This window comes from Lytechinus variegatus, chromosome 8 (genome assembly GCF_018143015.1).
Source record: "Lytechinus variegatus isolate NC3 chromosome 8, Lvar_3.0, whole genome shotgun sequence".
In the NCBI taxonomy this organism is placed as follows: domain Eukaryota; kingdom Metazoa; phylum Echinodermata; class Echinoidea; order Temnopleuroida; family Toxopneustidae; genus Lytechinus; species Lytechinus variegatus.
In genome coordinates, this window is record NC_054747.1 from 741358 (window position 1) to 765259 (window position 23902).

Consider the following 23902-nt stretch of genomic DNA (forward strand, 5'->3'; position numbering starts at 1 on the left):
AAAAGTTTCTTCTTTGCTTACTTATGAAGGAAATTTCAAGGGTAAAAGAAGTTTAAATAAAAACAATTCATGTAAATAAATAAATTTGTAGATAAAATTTGACAGCATAATTCGAAAATTATTGCAAAGATAATGAAAATATTTAGAGGAAGTCTTCTGATTAGCCAAAAGCCTAATCATCAAATTTCTCATTTCTGCCATTTTGGCGCAAGCCTCTTTTTGAACCCCCGACAAAAACGTCCCGTGTTCGCTCAAACATAAACAAAATATATTTTTTTAAATGGCATTTCAAAGATAAGATCTTAGAGCATCTATTAAAATAAAAATATAGATATAATAATTTGAAACAAAGTTTTCATAGACTTTTCAAATCTGTCCCGTTTTTTGATACGCACTGTATATATATGTATATATATATATATATATATATATATATTGTAAAGAAATGGATGAAGAGAACAAAGGTAGGCATAGCTTAAATCAAGGTTCCCCAGAGCTACATGTATCTACCCTTTGGAAAAATTGGTGATGCGCAAAAATGTCTCTGCCAGGAATTGAACCCGGGTCCCCAGTTTTGAACGCCGGTGCCTTAACCACTAGACCACAGAGACGGGTTAGTGGCTAGGGTGAGCCCGATCCGATTGACCGTCAGATAGACAGATTTTCGACACTATACCAATTATATTTTCCTTTGTCGGATGAAGGTGAGTTTTGAACAATGACAAGCCGCCATGCCTCAGCTTGATCAAAGCTACTGCTTTGATACAGTACACGTATGGGAGAAGAAATACAAATGTGTAAAGCTGTACATGTAACAACAGCTTTTGGCAACTCTTTTTTTATTTAAATATTGTAAAGAAATGGATTTATGTATATATATATATATATATATATATATATATATATATATATATATATATATATATATATATATATATATAAAATGACTATAATAAACTGCAGTTACTGAAAAGTGCTCAACTACATGTACATATAGGAGCTTCACGTAGTATATACATATATATATATATATATATATATATATATATATATATATAAATTATACAGGTACACCAGGTTCGGCAACTATTGTATTCAAATATGTTGTGAGTTGCAAAAGGGGTTTGGTCCACACAGATTACTTTTTTCGAAAACAATATCTTAAAAGATATTAATACAGGTACATTTCTTTTATACCCGATTTTATGTTCTCATGGTAGGGTATCATAAAAATTCAGTTTCGCATAAGAATATTTCAATAAAGGAGAATTTAAAAAAAATTCTTGGAGTGGACCTAACCCGTTTTGCAACCAAACTCTTCTGAAGAACTCATTTTTCAAAAGGGGTTGGTTCCATTTTTCATAAATTTTATAGTTTTCTGTCTCGAAACGTCTAAATTTCTAGTCACTCTGATGATACACCAAAGACAATTTGAAATTCAAATGAAAACGTGAATGAAAGTGGCAAAGAAAAATCGCTTTTTTAATCAAAAGAGATTGGATTCATTTCAGTTTACTCGCAACAGCGGTTAGGTCCACAACGCTAATCTTTTTTAAATATATAGAAAAAAAATGAAGACAGGTATATTTCTTTTATACCCAATTTAATGTTCACATGATAGGGTAGTACATCATGACAATTTAGTTTCTCATAAGAGTATTGCAATCAGTTAGAATAAAAGTACATGTTTTTTTCTCGGAATGGTCCAGAGCCGACCTAACCCCTTTTGATATATTTATACACTGTTGGTCATAAGGTGGAATATTTTTGTTCACCAAATTTTTACAGCGTAATTATTATATACAACATTATTTGAATTTGGCATTTATGGTGCATGATAACCACTTTACTTTATTATTCTGCCTTTTATACACGTTTGACAGTAATATTTTACAAGTTTATGTCCTAAGCGATGGCTGTCATGAGCATAGAACAACAATTACGACAATATACAGTAAATTAAAGGATGATGAGATATTTATTTTCAATCTCTCTCAGTTTTCCAGATGACTTCCTTTTTGTGATTTCATAGACAAATTTGCAACAAACTTGAGTCATTGTTCTTACTCAGTCACTAGTATGGGGTATGTCCACCCCTGGCACGAACCAGCGCATGCAGACGCCGTGGCATGCTGTCCACTAGCTTGTTGATGACGTCAACAGGCATAGCGTCCCATTATTCCCTCAGAGCATCTACCAACTCCTGCAGATATTGAGGAATGACCTCTTTGTCGTTGATGGCTCGGCCTAGGGCATCCCATGCATGCTCTGTGGGGTTCATATCCAGCGAACAAACTGGCCATGGCAACTGTACGACGCCCTCTGCCTCCAGGAATTTCCTTACTGCAGCGGCACTGTGCTGTCTAGCGTTGTCATCCTGCATTCGGAAACTGTACTCATATACTCGTGGAAGACAGTGAAACTCCAAGATATCCCTGTAGGCGGCGGTGTTGACATTTCCGTTCTGAATCACCAGTGGCGTTTTCCCTCCATAATGGATGCCGGCCCATATCATCACTGAGCCGCTTCCGCCTTGAGTCGTCTCGTGAATACATTCATCGCGAATTTTTTTCCCCGGCTAATCGACGAACCCGTTGTCTCCCATCCTTTCGGTCAAGGATGAACTAGTCCAGGATAGGCCCAATAGAAACTTGACCAAACCTTGTGTTTTATATATACAATATTTTTTGATGGTTTCTTCTCAATTCGAGGGTGCTGATTACGAATCTGGATGATGTCACTCCTGTAACCTTGAGCATTTTCCGCAAATTGGCAAAATCCAATATGGCCGCCAAAATATGCAAATTACCCATAAAAATCCTAAAATTGTCCGCACATTGGCTATGAAATGCATGGAAGCGTGTGGCAGGAGTAAAATACACTCTGAGAAAATAATTTTTGACAAAATATTTATTTTCCTGATATTCAAAATGGCCTCCATAGTCCATTGTATACTCTATTATGTACAATATGAATAGGGAAAACAAATTTTTACAAAAATGAGCACTAAACCGCAAAAAATCGCGATATATGAACGAAGTAATATATGCAAATCATCATTACTAACGAGATATATCAGTTATTATGTCATAAATGGGAACATTTCTGTATTTTGATGTCTAAAATGGCCGCCACTAGCCCAAACAGTATTGCGTACAATGGCAATGGGGGCCAAAAAATTCACAAGAGTGATCACTAAAATGCATATTATTAAGATTAAACGAGTGGAATACTGACTAAAAACATTGTTAACGAAATATATTATTAATATGCCATATATGTATGTGATGAATGTTGTATTTAGATATTCAAAATGGCTGCCAAAGGCCCTAAAAGCATTATCCAAAATGAGAAAGTGGGGCAAAGAAATCACAAGAGTGATCACTAAAATGCATATTATATGTGATAAATTCATGGGAAACTGTTTAAAAACGTATTTTCTAACGAAATATATCATTCAGGTTTAAAGTTTGTGTTAAATACTGTATTTTTACTTTCAAAATGGCCGCCAGAGACATTAACAGTGTTATGCACAATGCAAAGTGGGAAACGAATATTCACAGGAGTGAGCACCATAAATGCAGGTATTAGTGATCTATGAGTAAAATATTGTCTGAAAGCATAATTTCTATTAAGAGATATCATTTATTATGGCCACTATAGGCCCTACGATATTATGCACAATGTGAATGGGAACAAATTATTTCAGCATAATTTGGCTTTGCTTGGCCAATTGGGGATGTATGAGTGAAATATCGTCTGAAAACATGATTTATAACAAAATATATGATATCTTGTGTAATTTATGTGATAAATGCTGTATTTTGACATTCAAAATGGCCGCCATAATCCCTATATTTATCATGTACAATGCGAATGGAGAAACTAATTTTCACAAGAGTGAGAATCATGAAATGCATATGACTGTGATATACGAGTAAAAATATTGTCTTAAACATGATTTCTAACTAAATACATCACATATTGGTTGTGGAGGTTATGAATGCTGTACTTTGAAATCCAAAATGGTTGCCAAAGGTCCTAAAAGTATTATGTACATTGTAACATTAGACATATAATTTTGACAGAATTTGGCTTTGTTTGACTCTAAATATTGCCTATAATTGTGAATTCTGATGCAAGGGTGAAATATTGTCTAACACCATGGTTTCTAACGAGATATATCATAATGTTGTGTATTAAGGTGATAAACACTGCATTTTTAAATTGAAAATGGCCAACATAAGCCCTTATCGTATAATATACAATTTGAGTGTAGACAAGTAATGTTCACAAAAAGGGCTTATGGCAGCCATTTTGTATGTTGAAAGGCAGTATTTATCACATAAATTACATAAGAGATGATATATTTTGTTATAAATCATGTTTTCAGACGATATTTCACTCATACATCACCATTTGGCCAAGCAAAGCCAAATTCTGATGAAATAATTTGTTCCCATTCACATTGTGCATAATATCTTAAGGGCCTGTAGCAGCCATTTTGATTTTCCAGTAACAGTATTTATCACCTAACTGGCAGAATAAATGATATCTCTTAATAGAAATCAGGCTTTCAGACAATATTTTACTCATAGATCACTAATACTTGCATTTATGGTGCTAATATTGGTTTCCCACTTTGCATTGTACATAATACTGTTAATGTCTCTGGCGGCCATTTCGAAAGTAAAAATACAGTATTTAAAGTCCACCCCAACAAAAACTTGATTTTAATAAAAAGAGAAAAATTCAACAAGCATAACACTAAAAATTTCATCAAAATCGGATGTAAAATAAGAAAGTTACAGACATTTCAAAACTTCGCTTCATTTCACAAAAACAGTTATGTGAACGAGCCAGCTACATCCAAATGAGAGAGTCGATGATGTCATTCACTCACTATTTCTTTTGTTTTTTATTGTTTGAAATATGAAATATTTTTATTTTCTCGTCATTGTCATGTGAAATGCAGTTTCATTCCTCCCTGAACACGTGGCATTCCATTATAACATTTTGTGCTTCAGGCAAGGAGGTCATAATCATCAAATTCGTAAAAATTGAAATATTGTATAATTAAAACAAAAAAAAAAAAAGAAATAGTGAGTGAGTGACATCATCAACTCTCTCATTTGGATGTAACTGGCTCGTTCATATAACTATATTTGTTAAAAATAAGCGAAACTTTGAAATTCAATAACTTCCTTATTTTACATCCGATATTGATGAAATCTTCAGCATTGTGCTTGTCTGATTTTTCTCTAATGATTCAAACAACATTTTTCTGAGGTGGACTTGACCTTTAACACAAACTTTAAACCTGAATGATATATTTCGTTAGAAAATATGTGTTTTAAACAGTATCCCATTAATTTATCACATATATATGCATTTTAGTGATCACTCTTGTGATTTTTTTGCCCCTCTTTCTCATTGTGCATAATGCTTTTAGGGCCTTTGGCAGCCATTTTGAATATCTAAATACAACATTCATCACATACATGGCATATTAATAATATATTTCGTTAACAATTATGTTTTTAGTCAGTATTCCACTCGTTTAATCTTAATAATATGCATTTTAGTGATCACTCTTGTGAATTTTTTGGCCCCCATTGCCATTGTACGTAATACTGTTTGGGCCAGTGGCGGCCATTTTAGATATCAAAATACAGAAATCTTCCCATTTATGATATAATAAATGATATATCTCTTTAGTAATAATGATTTGCATATATCACTTCGTTCATACATCGCGATTTCTTTGCGGTTTAGTGCTCACTTTTGTGAAAGCTAGTTTTCCCTATTTATATTGTACAAAATATAGTATACAATACAATGGACTATGGCGGCCATTTTAAATATGAGGAAAATAAATATTTTGTCAAAAATTATTTTTTCAGGGAGTATCTCACTCCTGCCACACAATTTCATGCATTTCGTAGCTAATGTACGGACAATTTTAGGATTTTTATGGTTAATTTGCATATTTTGGCGGCCATATTGGATTTTGCCAATTTGCGGAAAATGCTCAAGGTTACACGAGTGGCATCATTCAGATTCGTAATCAGCACCCTCGAATTGACAAGAAACCATAAAAAATATTGTATATATATAAAAACAAGGTTACGCCTCTTCTATCCTGGACTAAACCGGCTCTCGTCCGTGAAGACCATATTGCCAATGTCCTGGATGAAGCCTTCTGTGCTCCCTTGCCATAAGACGACGAGCTTCTCTGTGGCGAACAGACATGCGTGGACATTTGGTCAACCGTCGTGCTCGGTAACCATGTTAGAGCAATCTGCGATGAAACGGTTGACCGGGAAACGTTGATCCCATGATTTCTCCTCCACAGGCGACGACGACGGTTCGTGGGCAATTTCCGGTTTCTGCGGCTAAAAGTTAATAGTAGGCGATCATCTCTTCTTATGGTCAATCTGGGAAGTCCTGGGCTGCGTTTATGCGACCTCGACCCAGAATCATGATTTGAATCACCATTTGAATCATGATTCAAAACAGCAGCATGAATCACGATCCGACAGAATCAGCGTTTATACGACCATCTTTCTAACGCTGTTTCTCCCTGAATTCGGGCCGATCCAGTGCGCATCACAGTGCGCAGTTTGACCCAGGAAGTATAGGTCAACATTTTCGCACGTGTTTCTAACTTCACGTCGGCTGCTAGATTTTTGCTGCCGCCGGAGCTAACGCGCGATCGTTTGTGCAAGTGCAACGCTTACTCGGCTTCCGAAAAATAAATCTTTTACTTCCAGAATTCCGTGTATTGTACCTCATATTGTTTTTGATCGGGAACCAGAAGGAGTCATCATCCTCCCTCCCACCTCCCGATCGATTTTTCTTGTCTATGATGGTCCTGTACTGGGCACGAATTCTGTTAATTTTGTCTCGACAGGCGGTGCCACATCTCCGTTGAAATCCCTCCCTCGCAAGCGCCGCTGAAAGGGATCGTCTTATTTCTGTGAATCCCGGTAAGGGATGCTTGTGCTTCAGGCTGAGCCCAAAGCACAAGCAGAGCCCTGAGTTCATCGTCAGTCCAATTTGTGCCTTTGGAACTTGAAGAAATGATGGATGAAAACAATGAAATATACAAATGACGCTACAGAACAACCCCGGGGTACAATACACAGAATTATAATTCCTAAATGCTGGCAATACTGCTACACGAAAATTAACCTGCACGAAACACAGCGCGCGCCTTTGAGTCGAACCCGGAAGAAGCACGACACAATGACGTCATAGAATCATGATTCAAATCACGATATCGTTCATACGACCTTTTTCGTTCGTGATTCTACAGAAACGTCTTTCCAAACGCCCCTTTTTTCGTGTTTCATGTTTGTGATTCTAATCATGATTATATTCAATTTCGACTAAACGCAATCGTGATTCTGCAGAATCGTGATTTGAATCATGATTCAAATCATGATTTTAGGGTAAAAAAGTGTCGAATAAACGCACCCTGGAGATTTCCGTGGCCGCACATTCCCGGCCTCGCGTTGATGTTTCAGGGACTTCTGCGATATCAGTCTGCTTGTAGCCACCCCGTCGCAGTGTTACCCCTCTCTCGCGTGCTGCTGTTGGCGTTGGACCAGGCTTAGTCCAGGGAACGTCTCTACCAATTTTAATTTCAAACGGTACAAGGTACTCGAAAAAAATGCAACCTTCTTATAACACAGTGCTAAATCAGAGAAAGGGACAGAATACCATATGCATTTGATAGGCTTTTATAGTCTACAACAAAAGAATTTATTACGTAATACAAATTTCTCATGTTATAATGTCACCTGTGTAATGGGGAAACATTGTGTAATCACTCAACTACCACAAATGCCAACAAAACTGACGATTTTTATTCCAAAATATTTTATTCCACCTTTATGACCTATATATATATATATATACATATATATATATATATATATATATATATATATATATATATATATATATATATAGACATATAACATCGACCCTGGTCTTCTTGATAACGAATTACAAATTTTTGCTTCGGCTTTAATTTACTATTATTGACCATTATGTACGTTCTTATTCTAGGATTTGCTTTGTTTTCTTTACCAAATAAAAACTGAAGAAGGCCAGGCCGAAAGCTTTACAGCATTGTGTATACTTTGCTTCATCCTTGATTCTGCTCTATTCTTCATATATATATATATATATATATATATATATATATATATATATATTAGATAGCCAAGGCAGATAACCAAGCTCGATTGGTCCATAGCGCGTCACGTGATATGATCAAAATCAATGTATTTTCCCAGCCGGTCCGTGATATGATCGATGAATATATTGATCAACCGGTCCATGAATATATTTTTCTACGTGTATGGCGCCCTCTTGTGGATTAGATGTTACCATACATTATCGGCCTGCCTTGAGTCCTGGACCTGGACTGGACTCGAACTTAGACTTAGATCTAGGGCTAGGCCTAGACAAAGTTGATTAGATTAGAAAAGATCAAGATCTAACGTTAGATTTATGCCAGTTCAGTCAATCACTGTGAACATCATAAACAACAGGCTGCATGCATCGTTAGGCCTAACTTTATCTTCATCATTAGAGGCTATCTAATATAACAGATATTGACTGATGGGATGTGTAAAAAAATATTCTTTGGACCACCTAAAGGATTAATATTGTCCCTCGTGATCATATTTTCCCTCAGCGCTGCGCGCTTCGGAAAATATAACCCCTCGGGAAAATACAAATCCGGCGGTCCAAATAATGTTTATATTACACCCCCCCCTTCAGTCAATATCTGTATAATATATAAATATAAATATATATATATATATATATATATATATATATATATATATGTATATCCTTACTGTAGGAATACTGGAGCTGTTGCCGAGCCGTGCCATTAAGGTTGTTACGTTCGACGACCTTGTAAGTCACATCTACATAGTACACCATCCTATCAAAGGGATCATAGTCCATAGATGTTATAACACTAGATTCTCGAAGACTTATGCGTCTGAATTCGGCATCGAATATGTTGTTCTCTTTCACGGGCCGCGGTATGGGGGCAAACAGGATGCTTCCCCTGTCTGCAAGAAGTATCTGAGCATTGCCTGTATATAATGAACAAGAGAAATATTTCTTAATATCGTAAATATATCTTTCTGATAAAACCCGGCATACAATCTTAGTTGGTCCCTTCGTTCTGCAAATCATTTTTTTAATCTGTAAACAAAAAACAACTATTTTGGGGTGATATGGCGTTCCCAAGCTCTGCTCCCCAAGTCTTTGGAATTCTTTTTCAGTTTCCTCTTATTCTATCCCCAATATCACATTGTTCAGATCCAGTTATCATAGCTTAAGAAGCATATTAGCTTCTCAAGATATTGCGAATTTTCCTGCAGACTTTTACCTCATGGGCAATTTCAAGGGCGCCGGAAGCGGGGGGGCAGGGGGGGCACTTGCCCCCCCAAAGAAAATTTTTGGGGGGGCAAAACGAGATTTTGCCCCCCCAATGTGCCCCCCTAAAAGTAGAAAAATGATATTATTTAAGGACAAAAGTAAACGATAAAGGCACTTTTCTGCTTAAGAATTGTCATTTCTTTTGTCACAAACGAAAAAATTTCGCCCCTGACGGGGCAATTACACATCTTAGTAAGCCTTGTGTCTTTTGACGAACATGTCCCTCTGTGAAACATTCCTTTGATAAGCCCCTTTTCCATCTAATTACAGTGTGATAACGTTTAACCTTTAATACCCCCATTCCACAGAGAACAAGACCGCTGGAATACTTTTGAAAGACCATGAATTTTGGTTGATCTTTCAGAGGTCTTTCAATGAACCTACAATGGTCTTTGAGGTCTTACACGAGTCCTGACCAATCTTTCAGTGATCTTCGTGGTCTTCATGGGCTCCAAAACTTTTTGAAACGGTTCAAAACAGTCTTACAACGGTCTTACAGGAATATTGTCTTTCAGTGGTCTTTCAGCAGTCTTTCAGCGGTCTTTCGATGAACTTTCAAAGGTCTTCATAGTCTTTCATTGATCTTTCGGCAGTCTCTCAATAATTCTGAAAGATCACTTATTGTTTAAAAGATCTCTGAAAGACCAATTAAAGATCTCGAGAGGACTAGTCTAAGACCAGTACGACAAGAAATATCCATCAGTCTTTCAGAGTTCTTTGAGGGGTCTTTCTGAGCCATTCCACAGAGATGAACAATTTCATTGATCTTCAAAACCGCTGTAAGACCTCACCAATTTTAAGTCTTTCAGTGGTCTTTCAATGGTCTCCGTTCTGTGGAATGGGGGGCCTATTATAATGAATACATTTCAGACTAAAAAATTTGCATGCTGGCTGTGTCGGCTAACAAACGCGAGGTCGCCCAGAAACGCTCAGACCGGGGTGGTGTTTCATCAATATTTTCGTCCGACAAGTTGTAAGATCTGACAACTTTTCTGTATTCTGATTGGTTGAGAAGCATTGTTACCATAGTAACTGTCGGATAAAACAGGACTTGTCGGATAAAACGTCCTACAAGTCCTTTCATGAAACGCTCCCCGGACCAGATATCACCAACGCGCGTGAACGCTAGTTACTCGAGCAATATATGGAATCTGAAAATAGCTGTAAAACCGAAAAGTTTAAAGAGTTATAGAGGATTGAGTAATTGCTTATTGGATAAATGAGAAGATGCTAGCTTGATCGAGTCGGCGAAAGGAGTGCAGAGCAGGAGTACTCATCTATCAACTAATCAAGCCTCTTCTTCAACCTTTTCTGGTTTACTGTCTTTATCAAGACTACGCCCGTTTGAACAAAAAATTACTCGACTATCAACTGTCTACTTCCTCCTATCAATTTTACTTCTTCCTCTATCCACTTTTTTTTTCGAAAACTCCACATGGTGTACCGTCAACCACATCCGCTGTTGGAATGTAATTGTTTTCTTCTAAATAATGTTACATAATGTACATTATAAACTGCCGTAGTTTGTTAGTTCATGATTATTTACAAATGAATATTTCCTGGAATTTGATATTCATCATTTCCTAGTTATGGTCACATTTTCCCCAGAAAATATGTAAAGAAAAAAGAAGATTTTGAAGGGGCCATCCAAAAGTGCTTGCAGCCAAAGGAAACACATAAATCGAGTAATGTTTTAAATTTTCAGAAAAGTTTTAAATTGTTGGACAATAATTAAGCAGGTCATATTTCTTTTTCCTCCAGTTACAAAATATGAAACGTTTTTCCTATGCATGGATAATCAGGGACTCTCTCCAATGCTGAGGTCAGAAATTATTTAAATAGAATGGGGATTTAAGCGCTTATCGTCGTCTGCCACGTCAGAACAGTTTGACATTTTGAATTCAAAAAGACATTGATTAGAATGTATTTTGGTTCTGTTGTTACGCTTCTTCTGCTTAATACACTCCTTGAAACTTATAATAATTGTGCTCTCTCGCGTCGTCCGTGTATGCAAATGTACATAAATAAATATTTCTGAAAGGATATTGCATGAAAAATGTAATTTCTGGTATTTTGAGTCAATATAAGCGTATTACGTAATTTAATTGATCAGACACGAAAACCACATTCCGAATTATAAGATCGTTTTGCGCGTAGGTTCTCATAAACTCTGAATATAGTCTTTCGTAGTGAATTCTATGTTTAATTCTCAAGAAATTTATTTTTGAATTCTCTTTAATAGAAACGTAACTTTTAAACTCCATTTTTACACAAAGTCCTTACCGTGGGGGGGGGTCCCACGCCCTCTCCCTCTCGATCGCTTCGGTATCTCACGCTGTCAAAAATATTGTGCCCCCTTCGGGATTTTGCCCCCCCCAAAAAAGACCGAAAGTGTTCCGGCGTGCCTGGGCAATTTTGGTCAACTAACCTTTCATTTCTTTCATTTCGAGAAGCAGAATTCAAGGCAAGATATCATGTAAGCATGACTTACATAGCAGGATGCAAATATTGCACAGACCAGGAGTCCGTTCCTTAAAACTTTGCCATAAAAAAATTGGGCCATTTTTTTGCCAGAGTTTTTTAATGTGTAATTTTCAAAAGCATAAGTTTTTTAGCCATCGTTTTTGTTTATTTGCCAGAGTTTTTTCTTTTTGGCAAAAGTTTTTACGAGAAACGTATACCAATCAACATTCTACGACTGTATTCTTTGCATTTCTACTTTGAATGCATTAGCATGTTGTTAAAACATTGTACTTGGCCAGCTTTGATGTACCAGTCGCTAGTGGGCGCATTGTTGTTTTGGGGGATCTAATGAAAAACACAATTCCAAAAAATATATATGAATAATCATGGCATCAAAGCAAGAGCTTATCTCATTAAATATGGAACTCCGAACTGGCTTCTTTCAACCCGACAAATTACACTGCAAAAACACCGGTGTTGATTTAACACCAGCCCGGAATCTACATGTATATATGTCCACACCAGAGATGTGTTAAACTACACCAGTTTGGTTTTGGTCTAACACCCTATAAACAGCATCGGTTTGATTCCAAACTGGTGTTGATTCAATCCTTCTCCGGTGTGGACATATCTAGATTTCGGGCTGGTGTTAATACCGGAGCTTTTGCAGTGTATGCAGTTTCGGACTGGGATCATAACTGATGAAAATATATATTTGAAGAGCTCACTTGCAAAAAGGGGTTAAGTCAATTTTTTTTCAATAGATTTTTATTACCTCTATAAGATGATACTAAAGAAAGGTTGAAATTTCTATTAAAAAGTGAACTAAAATGGCAAAGAAAAGTTACCTTTTTTCAAAAGGCGTTAGGTCCATACATAATTTTTTTTGGAAAAAGAATATCTTAAAAATATGAAGACAGGTAGATTTCTCTCATACCCAATTTTATGTTCTCATGTTAGGGTGTCATAAAATTTAATTTCGAATAATAATTTTGAAATATGGGAGAATTAAAAACAAATTACTTTGTTGGAGTGGACCTAACACCTTTTGCAACTAAACTGCTCTGAAGAACTGATTTGTCAAAAGAGATTTAGTCCATTTTTCATAAATTTTATTGTTTTCTGCTCAATTCAATTCAATTCATTAAATAATGGTTTATTTAAAACATGCCTCGCAGCCAAAGGCTGAATAAAAAAACATGTGTACAATTTACAATAGAAAAAAATACTTAAATAAAAACATGCATTGACATAAAATTACTAGAACTTCTTATTGTAATACAAGGCAATAGATTGTTGAAAGTAAATTAAATCATAATTGTATTGAACATAATAAATATTAAGTATGCAAATTATAAACACTATAATGAGGCACATTGTACATGCATGAAGGAAAAGTATTAGAAAAGAGAAAAGGAGGGGGGGGGATAAAGACAGCATAAGGAGACAGACAGAGAAAAGGTAAGGGGAAAGGGTAATTAAAGGGAGATATAGATAGAAAGTACAGAGAAAGGATTGAGCCAGAAAGATGAAAATTAAACAAAAGGTATGACAAGAAATTATGTACAGATAAGACTAAGTGGGGCAAGGCGTAGAATGAGGATGACTATCCTAGCAAATTAAGCAAACTGTACTAGTCATATCGTCGGGGGGGGGGCAATAAATTTATCTAGTTCTCGTTTAGTAAATCTATGAAGTAGGGGATGGGACTATTTCGGAATCGGCTGGTTTTGCATTTGAATTGATTGTACTTAGGGATTTTCCTTAGCGAAATGTCTAGCCTTTTGGGAGGAGGGAGCCAGGTTCTGCAGTGTGGATTTTTTATTCACTCTGATGATACCAAAGATTAATTTGAAATTCAAATGAAAACGTGAATGAAAGTGGCAAAGAATAATCCACAGTGATATTTTTTAATATATAGACAAAATTGAAGACAGGTAGATTTATTTTATACCCAATTTTATGTTCACATGATAGGGTAGTACATCATGACAATATGGATTCTCATAAGAATATTCCAATAAGTGAGAATAAAAAACATGTTTTTTTTCGGAATGGTCCAAAGTGGACCTAACCCCCTTTTACAGCTAAATTCTTCATTTATTTAAATGACAATTATCATGAGCCAATACAATTAATACGATATCAACAAAATAGCATGATGCTATGAAGACCGAACTACTTACTTAATTGAACAAGATGACATAGACACGCAAAGACCATTATCTGCGAAAATACGATTCGCGCCATTTCTATACGGTAAGTGTTAAACTTTATAGGCCTATGTATACTCCGTCTTTATCACGTCCTTAAGAAATATGTCATGTATGTGAAAGTCTGAAATGTTTTCATATTTAAAGCGATGAACCGATTTTCATGGATGATATAACACTTTGTTGTTCAGTGAAGCTTGGAAGGATACAGCGCCTTATACACGTCTTAAACGGATAATTGATGACATTATTCCATTCAAAAGCAACAACTTCCAAGAAAAAGAACAAGGTTGGATAGCCCATTATCATCATTAAGAAACGAACAATATTTACGATAACTACATTACACGGGGGTAGTGGTCTGAATCTGAATTCTCTCACAGAAAAGTAATGGGTGGGGTTCTCCCGCCCAATGTGTGTAACTTTTGTCTGGTTTGTCCCACCAGATTATACCATGCAACCATAGGGTATGCGATAGTAGTTTCTATATTTAGTCGGGTAAAGGTTCACAAAGGATTTTTTCCTACAAAACTTATTACAAGAAACCGGGGATAACTAAAGTACTTCCATTAGCACTTCTTAAATAAATATATGAAAGTGTGTAATGTCTATTTTTTAAGCGATGAATCGACAACTATGAATAATATTATTTTGTTCACTGAAGCTTGAACGGATACGGCGCCTTACAAACGTGTTACGGATAATTAATGACATTCCTGCATTCGAACGCATCAACCTTCAAGAAAAAAGGTTGGATAGCCCATTATTATCATTAAGAAACGAACAGAATTTACGATTACTATATTACAAGGGGGTAATGGCTTGAATCTGAAAAAAGGAAGGGGTGGGGTTTTCTCGACTTCCAATGTGCGTAACTTGTCTCACCAGATTATACTCTGCCACTGTAGGATATGTGATCACGGTGATAGTATAGTTGCTATATTTAGTTGGGTAGAACTGCACAGAGGTGATTTTACTGAGCATATTACAAAAAAAACCGGGGATTACAAAACTACTTTCATTAGCACGTCTTTAAAAAATATATGAAAGAGTATAATGTCTATTTTTTTAAGCGATGAATCGATAACTATGAATAATATTATTTTGTGTACTGATGCTTGGAAGGACACGGCGCCTTACAAACGTCTTACGCATAATTGATGACATTACTGCATTCAAACGCATCAACCTTCAAGAAAAAAAAACAGGGCTGGATAGCCCATTATCATCATTAAGAAACGAAAACTATTCACGATTACTATATATGTAAATAGGTTTTCCAGGTCAAATGGCCGCAAGTGTCCGATTAGGTAATTCAAATGCCAGTAGGGAATTCAAATGTCCCATTAGCCAGAATTGTATCCCAATAAATGAATGAAATGTCCTTAGAGAAGTCAAATGTCCGCCCAATATAATTTATTTTAAATAGGTAAATCAGATGTCCATCTTGCAAATCGAATGTCCTTATAGGTAAATAAGACGTCCATAGGGAATTCAAATATCCCTTCAATAGCAATTGTGAAATACCATGCATGCATTAAGGCATCACGTCGTACATAGGTAAATCAAATGTCGTTTAGGTAATTCAAATGTCCATTTGCTAATGATGCTGAAAAGAAATTGAAATTTTCTTATAATGTATGACGGATATGCACATTAAGTATCGACATTCTGTTCAGTAGAAAAAAATATTCAAACAATAGGGTAAAACCAAATACAATTTGATTCATTCAAACAAAAAGTGGAAAAATACTTTTACATTTAAGCTTAGCAGAAACAAACATGCTTCGTTCCCAAAGTGTAACATAAATAACATATTTTTAAAGTAAAATGCATTAAAATTGATTGTTATGTCTCAATATTTGTTCTTATCGAGCATTGACAATGTAGGCATCACTCTTATAGTCTTCCATATATGGTCTAAAACAAGAAAATTCACCAGTGATGAAAATGATATGGAAAAATGGATAGTTGTTAATATAAAAAAAATGACAGACATATTGTTGAATCAATGAAGAAATAAGAGGTACTTTTAATAAATCAAGGTTAGTTGCATAATGATGTAATTTTAAGTACAAGAATTCGAAATAGGCGTACGTATATCCTGCCTGAGTGAGCCTATCAAAATTATTACTTCTTATCGAGCTAGATACACCCTACCCACCACGTCTAATTAAATTGACTTAAAGTAATTAAAATCAATCCCAGCGTTGAAAATAATATCGTCTAAGACGTTTATCTGAATTACCAAAATATGATTAAGTGGATTTCTGACAGCATTGCACGTTATGCTGAGGTAATACAAATGAGTGTATAAAATATAACCATTATGAATTAACATGTATTTTCACATTTTCATTACAAATGACACCAAAAAGTTGGAAAAGTATTCATGCTTGAGCGAGCACTGCCCACTGAATCGTTGATGACCTAATTTTCAGAACTTGTTATCAAATTAGCCCCTTTTCCATCAGCTTACTTCACAAACTGAAGTCCTATCTATACCCCTATTCTCCTGACTCCAATGAACACACTGCTGAGACCCACATTGTAAAGTTAATAAGCTGCACTAAAGATAGTCATTCACGCTCACTCATGCATGGAATTATGATTTGACAATTCTTAAATTTGCTCTATTTAAATTGATAACGAATGACCATTAATTCATCACAACACCCTCAAGTTTGTAAGTTCCAAGGGACTCGCCTTTCAAAAACTGAAAAAATGAAATATATAAACCTTAACATGGCATTTAATTTAATAATTTATATGAAAAACTCAATATTTGTAATAAACTCATACTTAAGAGAATTAAACAATAATTATTTTTATGACTTAAACATGTTTTATAAGTGTAAGGAACAAACATTTTTACAACTAATGATTTTGTTCATAATTATGAATAATGAAATTAACTGCCATATTATATATATATATATATATATATATATATATATATATATATATATATATATATATATATATATATATATATAATCTGGGTTTGATTAAAACAATATTGTAAATAATATCCGTAGTTTGTCCGTAGATCATGTTGTGTGGCGTTTGATATGTAGTGGAAGCAATATAATAATTTGGTAGATAAAAAACAGAATAAGAGAAGAAACATAATATTTTACACCCACAGAGACAATTGAAATCACTATATGTCATTTGTTTGTTTGCCTATAACAAATTAGTAGAGAAGGAAAAGTTGAAAAGGTGGAATAAATGGAAAGACGAGAAAAGAGCCTGATACCAAAATAAAGACGACGAATACAATATACGCGGCCAAAACCACGCCCCCCCCCCCCCCGAAAAAGAAAGGATTGACAAAAAAGTGAACAAATCAATAAATAAAAATAAGGATAAAAATCTAGGAGGTCAGCAAATTTGTGAAATGAGGGAGTGGGGGGGGGGGTGACAAAGGGAAAGCTGTGTGACAGAAAATTCAAAAGCGAAAAATGAAAATAAAGTGATAATGTTCGAGTAATCATTATTTCAAACCTTGGACAATTACTAAGATGCCTATACGACATTTTTTCCCCCAAGTGGGATATTACACTCTCTAATTGGACATTTAGTTCCATATGTGACTTTTGGTCTCCCTAATCGGATATTTGATAAAGCGATATGGAAACTTTGAACCTACGTGGACATTTGAACTCCCTAAATAAATCGAATATTTGATTTAGCTTTATGGACACTTTGAACCAACATGGACATTTGAAATCCCTAATCGGACATTCATATTCTTATGAAGGTATTTGTTTCATGTACACGGACATTTGAAATACCTACATGGACGATTGGTTCCAATCTGCAGACATTTGACCTGGAAAACCTTTATTTCACAAGGGAATAGTGGCTTGAATATGAATTTTCTCACAGAAAAAGAAAAGGGGTGGAGTTTTCTCGTCCAATGTCCCACCAGATTATACTCTGAAATTATAAGGTACGTGCTCATGGTGATAGTAGCTGCTATCTTTAGTTGGGTAGAGATGTACAGAGGAGTTTTTACTAAGCTTATTACAAAAGAACTAGGGATTACTATAGTACTTCCATTAGCACGTCTAAAAATATGAAAATGTTTGTAATTTCTTCCTTTTAGAGCGATGATCCTACAACAATGGATAACATTCATTTGTTCACTGAAGCTTGAAAGGATTCGGATAAGGATGTGCCTAACGGATAATTAATGACATTACTCCATTCAAAAGTAACAACTTCCAAGAAAAAAAAAGTTGGATAGCCCATTTTCCTCATTAATAAACAAACAATACATTACCGGAGGGTAGTGACTTGGGCTTATACTATTCACTAGGGTCGCGTGCGCGTGCGAAATCACTCGGGTTTTGGAGTTTTTTTCTAACGGTGTCTTGAATGGAACAAACACGGTGGGAAAATAAAATCGAATTGAAATTCGAGTTTCGTTTTAAGCCGGCAAGTGCCTTAAATAAAATGTATCAGACTACTGTTTTAACATAACAAACAAGCACATCGGCCATGTGGCTCAACTAACTTAGAATAAATCCGGACTTCTACTGTGTCTTATACGAGGACCCCGATTCGGAACTTGCCATATCTGCCACATCGATATTACATCGTATTACTCCCATATGCAGTCATGCCTGCATGCAATATATGGCCCCAATGCGGGGCCCAGCCGCGGTCGGACATCGGTAGCATTGAGCAAGCTAACGTTAGTCGAGCCGAGGTAGATCCAACGTTACAGTGCCAGTCAGTGCGCAGCCCGTTCGAAAGTATTTTATCTAGCGGTTTTTATAGCCATCCGTGGTTTTATGCATATAGTAGTGAGCTGTGAATAGCTCTTATTCATTTAATTGTCCATTTCTCATAAAATTTGTCTGATTTTATAGATAAAAATTTGATATTTCTTAAGAGTAAAAAAAATGCACATTTTACGCATTTTGGTGACCGAAATAGCTTAATAGAAAAAAATTCTCAAGGAACTATGTGAACAAACAAAGCATATTTTCGCATAGAAATCACACTTGCGTCAAATTGATATACTAACCAATATAAAGCGTAGATATTCTTCTTCACGACTACAAGAAATCGTGAAATTTTGTGATGAAGCAAAGTCAGGAACCCCCAAAACCATGTCCATCGCAAAAAGATTGAAAGTGCAGTAAAATTGCCGAAGCGGTGCACGGACTACCAACATTTTTATATGCCATTAAAAACCGGAAGTGGGAATGGATCGGGCTGGGGCGAATGCCGTCAGCGTTTCGGTTAGATGCGTGGAAGGACTCTGGTTAGAACCCACTATTTTTTTTCCGGGAAGGGGGAGGGGTAATATTTTTTTCGTTCTTTCTGTTTGTTTAAATCTTATTCCTTCCTTCTTCCGAACACAGCTTTATTCTCTTTTTATTTTCATGTAATTTCTATTCAGGCCTGTTTTTTATCAAATATCCAAGATTAATTACTTTGATTTTCAAGATTATGTTAACACTTATTTTGGGCAGGGGTAGGAGAGGAAGAGAATATAAGTCAATAGTCAAGTCCACATCAACGTTTTTGTGAAATTTTCTGGAATATTTTGCTTTTCTTTGAATTTAAATGATTTTTTTTGGGTGGGGTGAACTTCTCCTTTACTCTTTGCATGGAATGTAGGGAATGCATAGCAATATTTACCATGAATGAAATTGTCTAAAAATATGGAATTCGGTAATTGGCAGCATGTTCACTTTCGTTTCATCCAGGCCACTCCCTCACATCCACCATACTTACAGTCTTATAATGAAAAAATGAATTTCACGAAAACTGATTCAAATCAAAAAGAAATATTATTATGACATCGATAGATTTTGCCAATTTTTTTAACGATTATATGCTAATCCTAGTCGATGTGAAAATTACAGAACCGATTATCACTAATACTGTAATTTCTTTCGTATTTTGTTGTTTGTTACATTGCACATGACATGTATACGGTGTATTTTAGTTTTCTCACCATTTTGTTTAACAAATCAATTCCTCTTATAACATTTAGAGCTGCCATAAACATGATAAATGTAACCCACTGTGATTTGATGAAGAGTTTCCATCATCACATTTGCAAAATATTGATATGATGAAATGCAACTAAAATTAAAAAGGAATGTGATGTGAGCAAAAATAAATAAACCTTAAGTTGCAGACCCCTGTTTTCTTTCTTTCCATAACTGTTTGTCAAAAAAGGAAATTAGTCTTTTTTATTATTTTTTATGTGGACTTGACTTTTAACTTATCCTCTTCCCCTCCCACCCCTGCCCAAATAAGTGTTAACATGAACTTGAAAATCAAAGTAATAAATCAAGAAGATTTAATGAATACGGGCATGAATAGAATTTCACACGAAGATTAAAAAAAGAGAGTAAAGCTGTGTTCGGAACGAGGAAGGAATATTATTTAAAGAAAAAGAAAGAAAGGAAAAGAAATTACCACTTACCCCCTCCCGGAAATTAAAAACAAATGGGGTTCGAACTAGGGTCCTTACACACATCAGAACGATACGCTGACTGCATTCGCCGAAGCCCGATTCCTGTCGTTAAATGTAAATTTATCCTTTAGCTCAGGTGAGCGCAAAGTCCCCAAGGGGCTCTTGTTATAACTGGTTGCAATATAAACAATCTAATTAATGACTTAAATACTGTACAACAGATTGTTTTTTATCCACAGACGTTGATGACGCTTAAGACTTCTTCATTTCCAAATTAACATCTTCTTTGAGATACTTACGTTCCTTTTACGATTAACGGAAAATTAAATTATAAAAAAGTCCCGCTCCACCCTTGGATTACTAAATCACTTTTGGGATCAATCAACCAAAAGAACAACCTGGGCTCCGTAACACAAAGGTTTGCGATGAATTGCACATATGAAAGAACCGCACCGATTGGTCCCTGGTCAGTATTTCAAACAGAATGCGCTTGTAACATTGATATTGACTGGTCAGTCGATTTAGCGATTGATCGCTGATCTTTGTGTTACGGAGCCCATTACTATAAAGACATGTCCAAACTGAGTGACTAATCCCGCTCTAAATAAACTTCATGTAAAAACACCTTCTTTACTTCGTACTGGCAAAACAAAAATATACCTTCCAACTCGATATGTACAAAACTGCTACGAAGAACACTTGGAAAATCATAAATGGTGCATTAAACAAAACGAATTAAAGTTCCACTATATCAAAAATAATAAAAAAAAAAATGATAACACCTTAGTAGTAAAAAAAGTTTAATTCATATTTTTCACAATATTTGAAACAATCTGGCAAGCAAAGTCCCATTAAAAATTGTTTAACAATTTTCCTGAAAACCCAAACACTAACTTTATATTTTTCAATCTTACCAACACAAGATTAACAATGTTAACAATCTGCACACAAAGAAGAGTCCAGGTTTCGATAGTATTCCTGACTTCCTACTTAAGAAAATTATTTCAACATATTCATTATTTCTATATACACAGGGAAACTACCTAATCTCACAAAAATAGTCATCCCTCATTACAAAAAAAAACAATCAATTTGTTTCTCACTACCGTCCTATTTCATTACTCATCTCGTTATCAGGAGTTTCCTAAAAGATAAATCTCAATTTGTATCGGTTAACAACGTTATTTCTTCCACTCTTCCTATCACATGCGGAGTACCCAAGGGAAGCTTACTTGGCCCTTTTTTTTTTTTACTTATGTCAATGAAAAAAAAACAAATTTACTCACATTCATACTGTTAACTGACGACTCGAATATTTTCTTTTCTCATGATAACGCAAATCAACTTGAAAGAATTGTATGCTCTGAACTCGTACATGTAACTGACTGGATTAAGGCGAATAAACTATTACTTAACCCGCAAAAGACGAATTATATGCTTTTTAGTAGTAAAGCACATACATTACCTGACAATCTAATTTTTTATAATACCGTTCTTGAAAATATATCAGAGACCAGATTCTTGGGTGTTATTATACTGACAATAAATTATATGGAAACCACACATTGATAATATATGCAAAACAATTTCAAGAAACATCGGCTCATTAACAAGCTTAAATAATTTCTTCCACCTCACACTTTACTTACATTATACCATACATTAATTTCGGCATTTTGGCATGGGGTTGTGCAATCCAAACACAATTACAAAGGATAATGTTGTTGAAGAAGAAGGCCCTTAGAATAATTTTTAAAACTCATTTCAGATCACACACAGATGTATTTTTTTTCCAAAATAATATTCTTAAAGTGAATTATTTATATCTTTGCCAACTCGCCCAATCTATGTATAAACTAGGTAAATATGATCTCCACATACTTTTTTTCAAATATGTTCTGTAAAAACACCTCCATGCATGATTTCCCAACGAGACAACGTAATTGTTTTCACCTATCCCCAACCCGTACTCTATTAGCAAAAAAATCTTTCGTCTTTTTTGGACCAGTGTATTGGAATAGACTGCCCAATGACTTAAAGAATCACCAAGTATTAAGATGCTAATTTGTGAATACTCCACACTAACAAGTCAAGCTAACATATAACATTATTATTTAAATCTAATTTTAACACTCTATAAATTTGTCTAATATCATATATTCTAAATAATGTCACTACAGTACCTAAAGACACGCGTACTACCTACCATGTTTCTCTTTTCATTTTCAGTTTTATTTGCACCACCCTTTTCTGATTTAAAGGGGAAGTTCACCCTGACAGTTTATTGTAAAAATAACAGAAAAATTAATGAAATATATTGCCGAAGGTTTGAGAAAAATTCATCAAATAATTAAAAAGTTATTAGAATTTCAATTATTTGATTTGTGACGTCATATGCGAGCAGCATTCCTACATAGCGAATGGTAAAAAATCAATGAAATGTCATTTTCTCAAAAAATTGAAAATGGTTTTTCACTGTAACTTTTGTATATCAATAGACAAATCGTTTCACACCCGATCATGAAAAGAAAACAAAATTGAGTCATCAGGAACCATACAAAATTTGAAATTTATGCATTTTATATTACATAACACATGGGACATCTGCTCGTTTATGACGTCACAAATCCATAACTTTGAACTCTAATAACTTTCTTACTCTTTAACGGATTTTCCTAAAACCTTCACCAAAATTTTTTACCATTTTTTCTGCTATTTTTACAAGAAAGTTTTCTTCAGGGTGAACTTCCCCTTTAATTTCTGATATACAACAAGTCCAGTTAAAAAGAAACATTTTTAATTTTCTAAGAAAACTGCATTTCACTGATTTGTTTTAACACACGATATTTAGAAAAGCTGATAGCTTGTGACGTCACATATCAAATTATCAAAATTCCAATAACTCTTCTATTCTTTGATGGATTTTCTATCATTATTATTTTTCTTATTTTTACAATAAACCTTTTGGTCAGCTCGGTCTATTACCGTCGGCTTCAAGCTCTCGGCGGTCTTCAGGCAGACTGATGATTTGACAACTTGGTTGTGTCTGCGTGCTGCGATGTGTCGTCACAACTGATTGGTTTTCTGAGGGGCATTTTGATATTATTTCTGACTTTTATATTTGAGATACAGGAACTACAACTGATCTGTGAAACATGAACAATGCAAAAATGAAACTCAGCTTTCCAAGTATAATAGGAAACTGATGGAAGCAACCACCCAATTCTATTTAACATAGTGAATAAAAAAAGGTGTCCAATACTAACCTAAGAAAGAGTGGGCTTGCTATCTCTGCCTGGAAGAGAAATAT

General features: G+C 35.0%; 1 protein-coding gene across 1 annotated transcript in view; it reads right to left on the bottom strand.

The window, feature by feature from the left end:
- Positions 1-14308, bottom strand: part of LOC121419771 — a 51085-nt gene extending 36777 nt beyond the window's left edge. Inside the window, exons 1-2 of the mRNA XM_041614224.1 lie at positions 14121-14308; positions 8877-9122 (exon numbers count right to left, since the gene is read on the bottom strand). Of these exons, the coding sequence (XP_041470158.1) occupies positions 8877-9122; positions 14121-14184 (310 nt within the window). The 5' untranslated portion in view covers positions 14185-14308. The remainder of the gene's footprint in view (positions 1-8876; positions 9123-14120) is intronic.
- Between the last annotated feature and the right edge of the window lie 9594 nt (positions 14309-23902).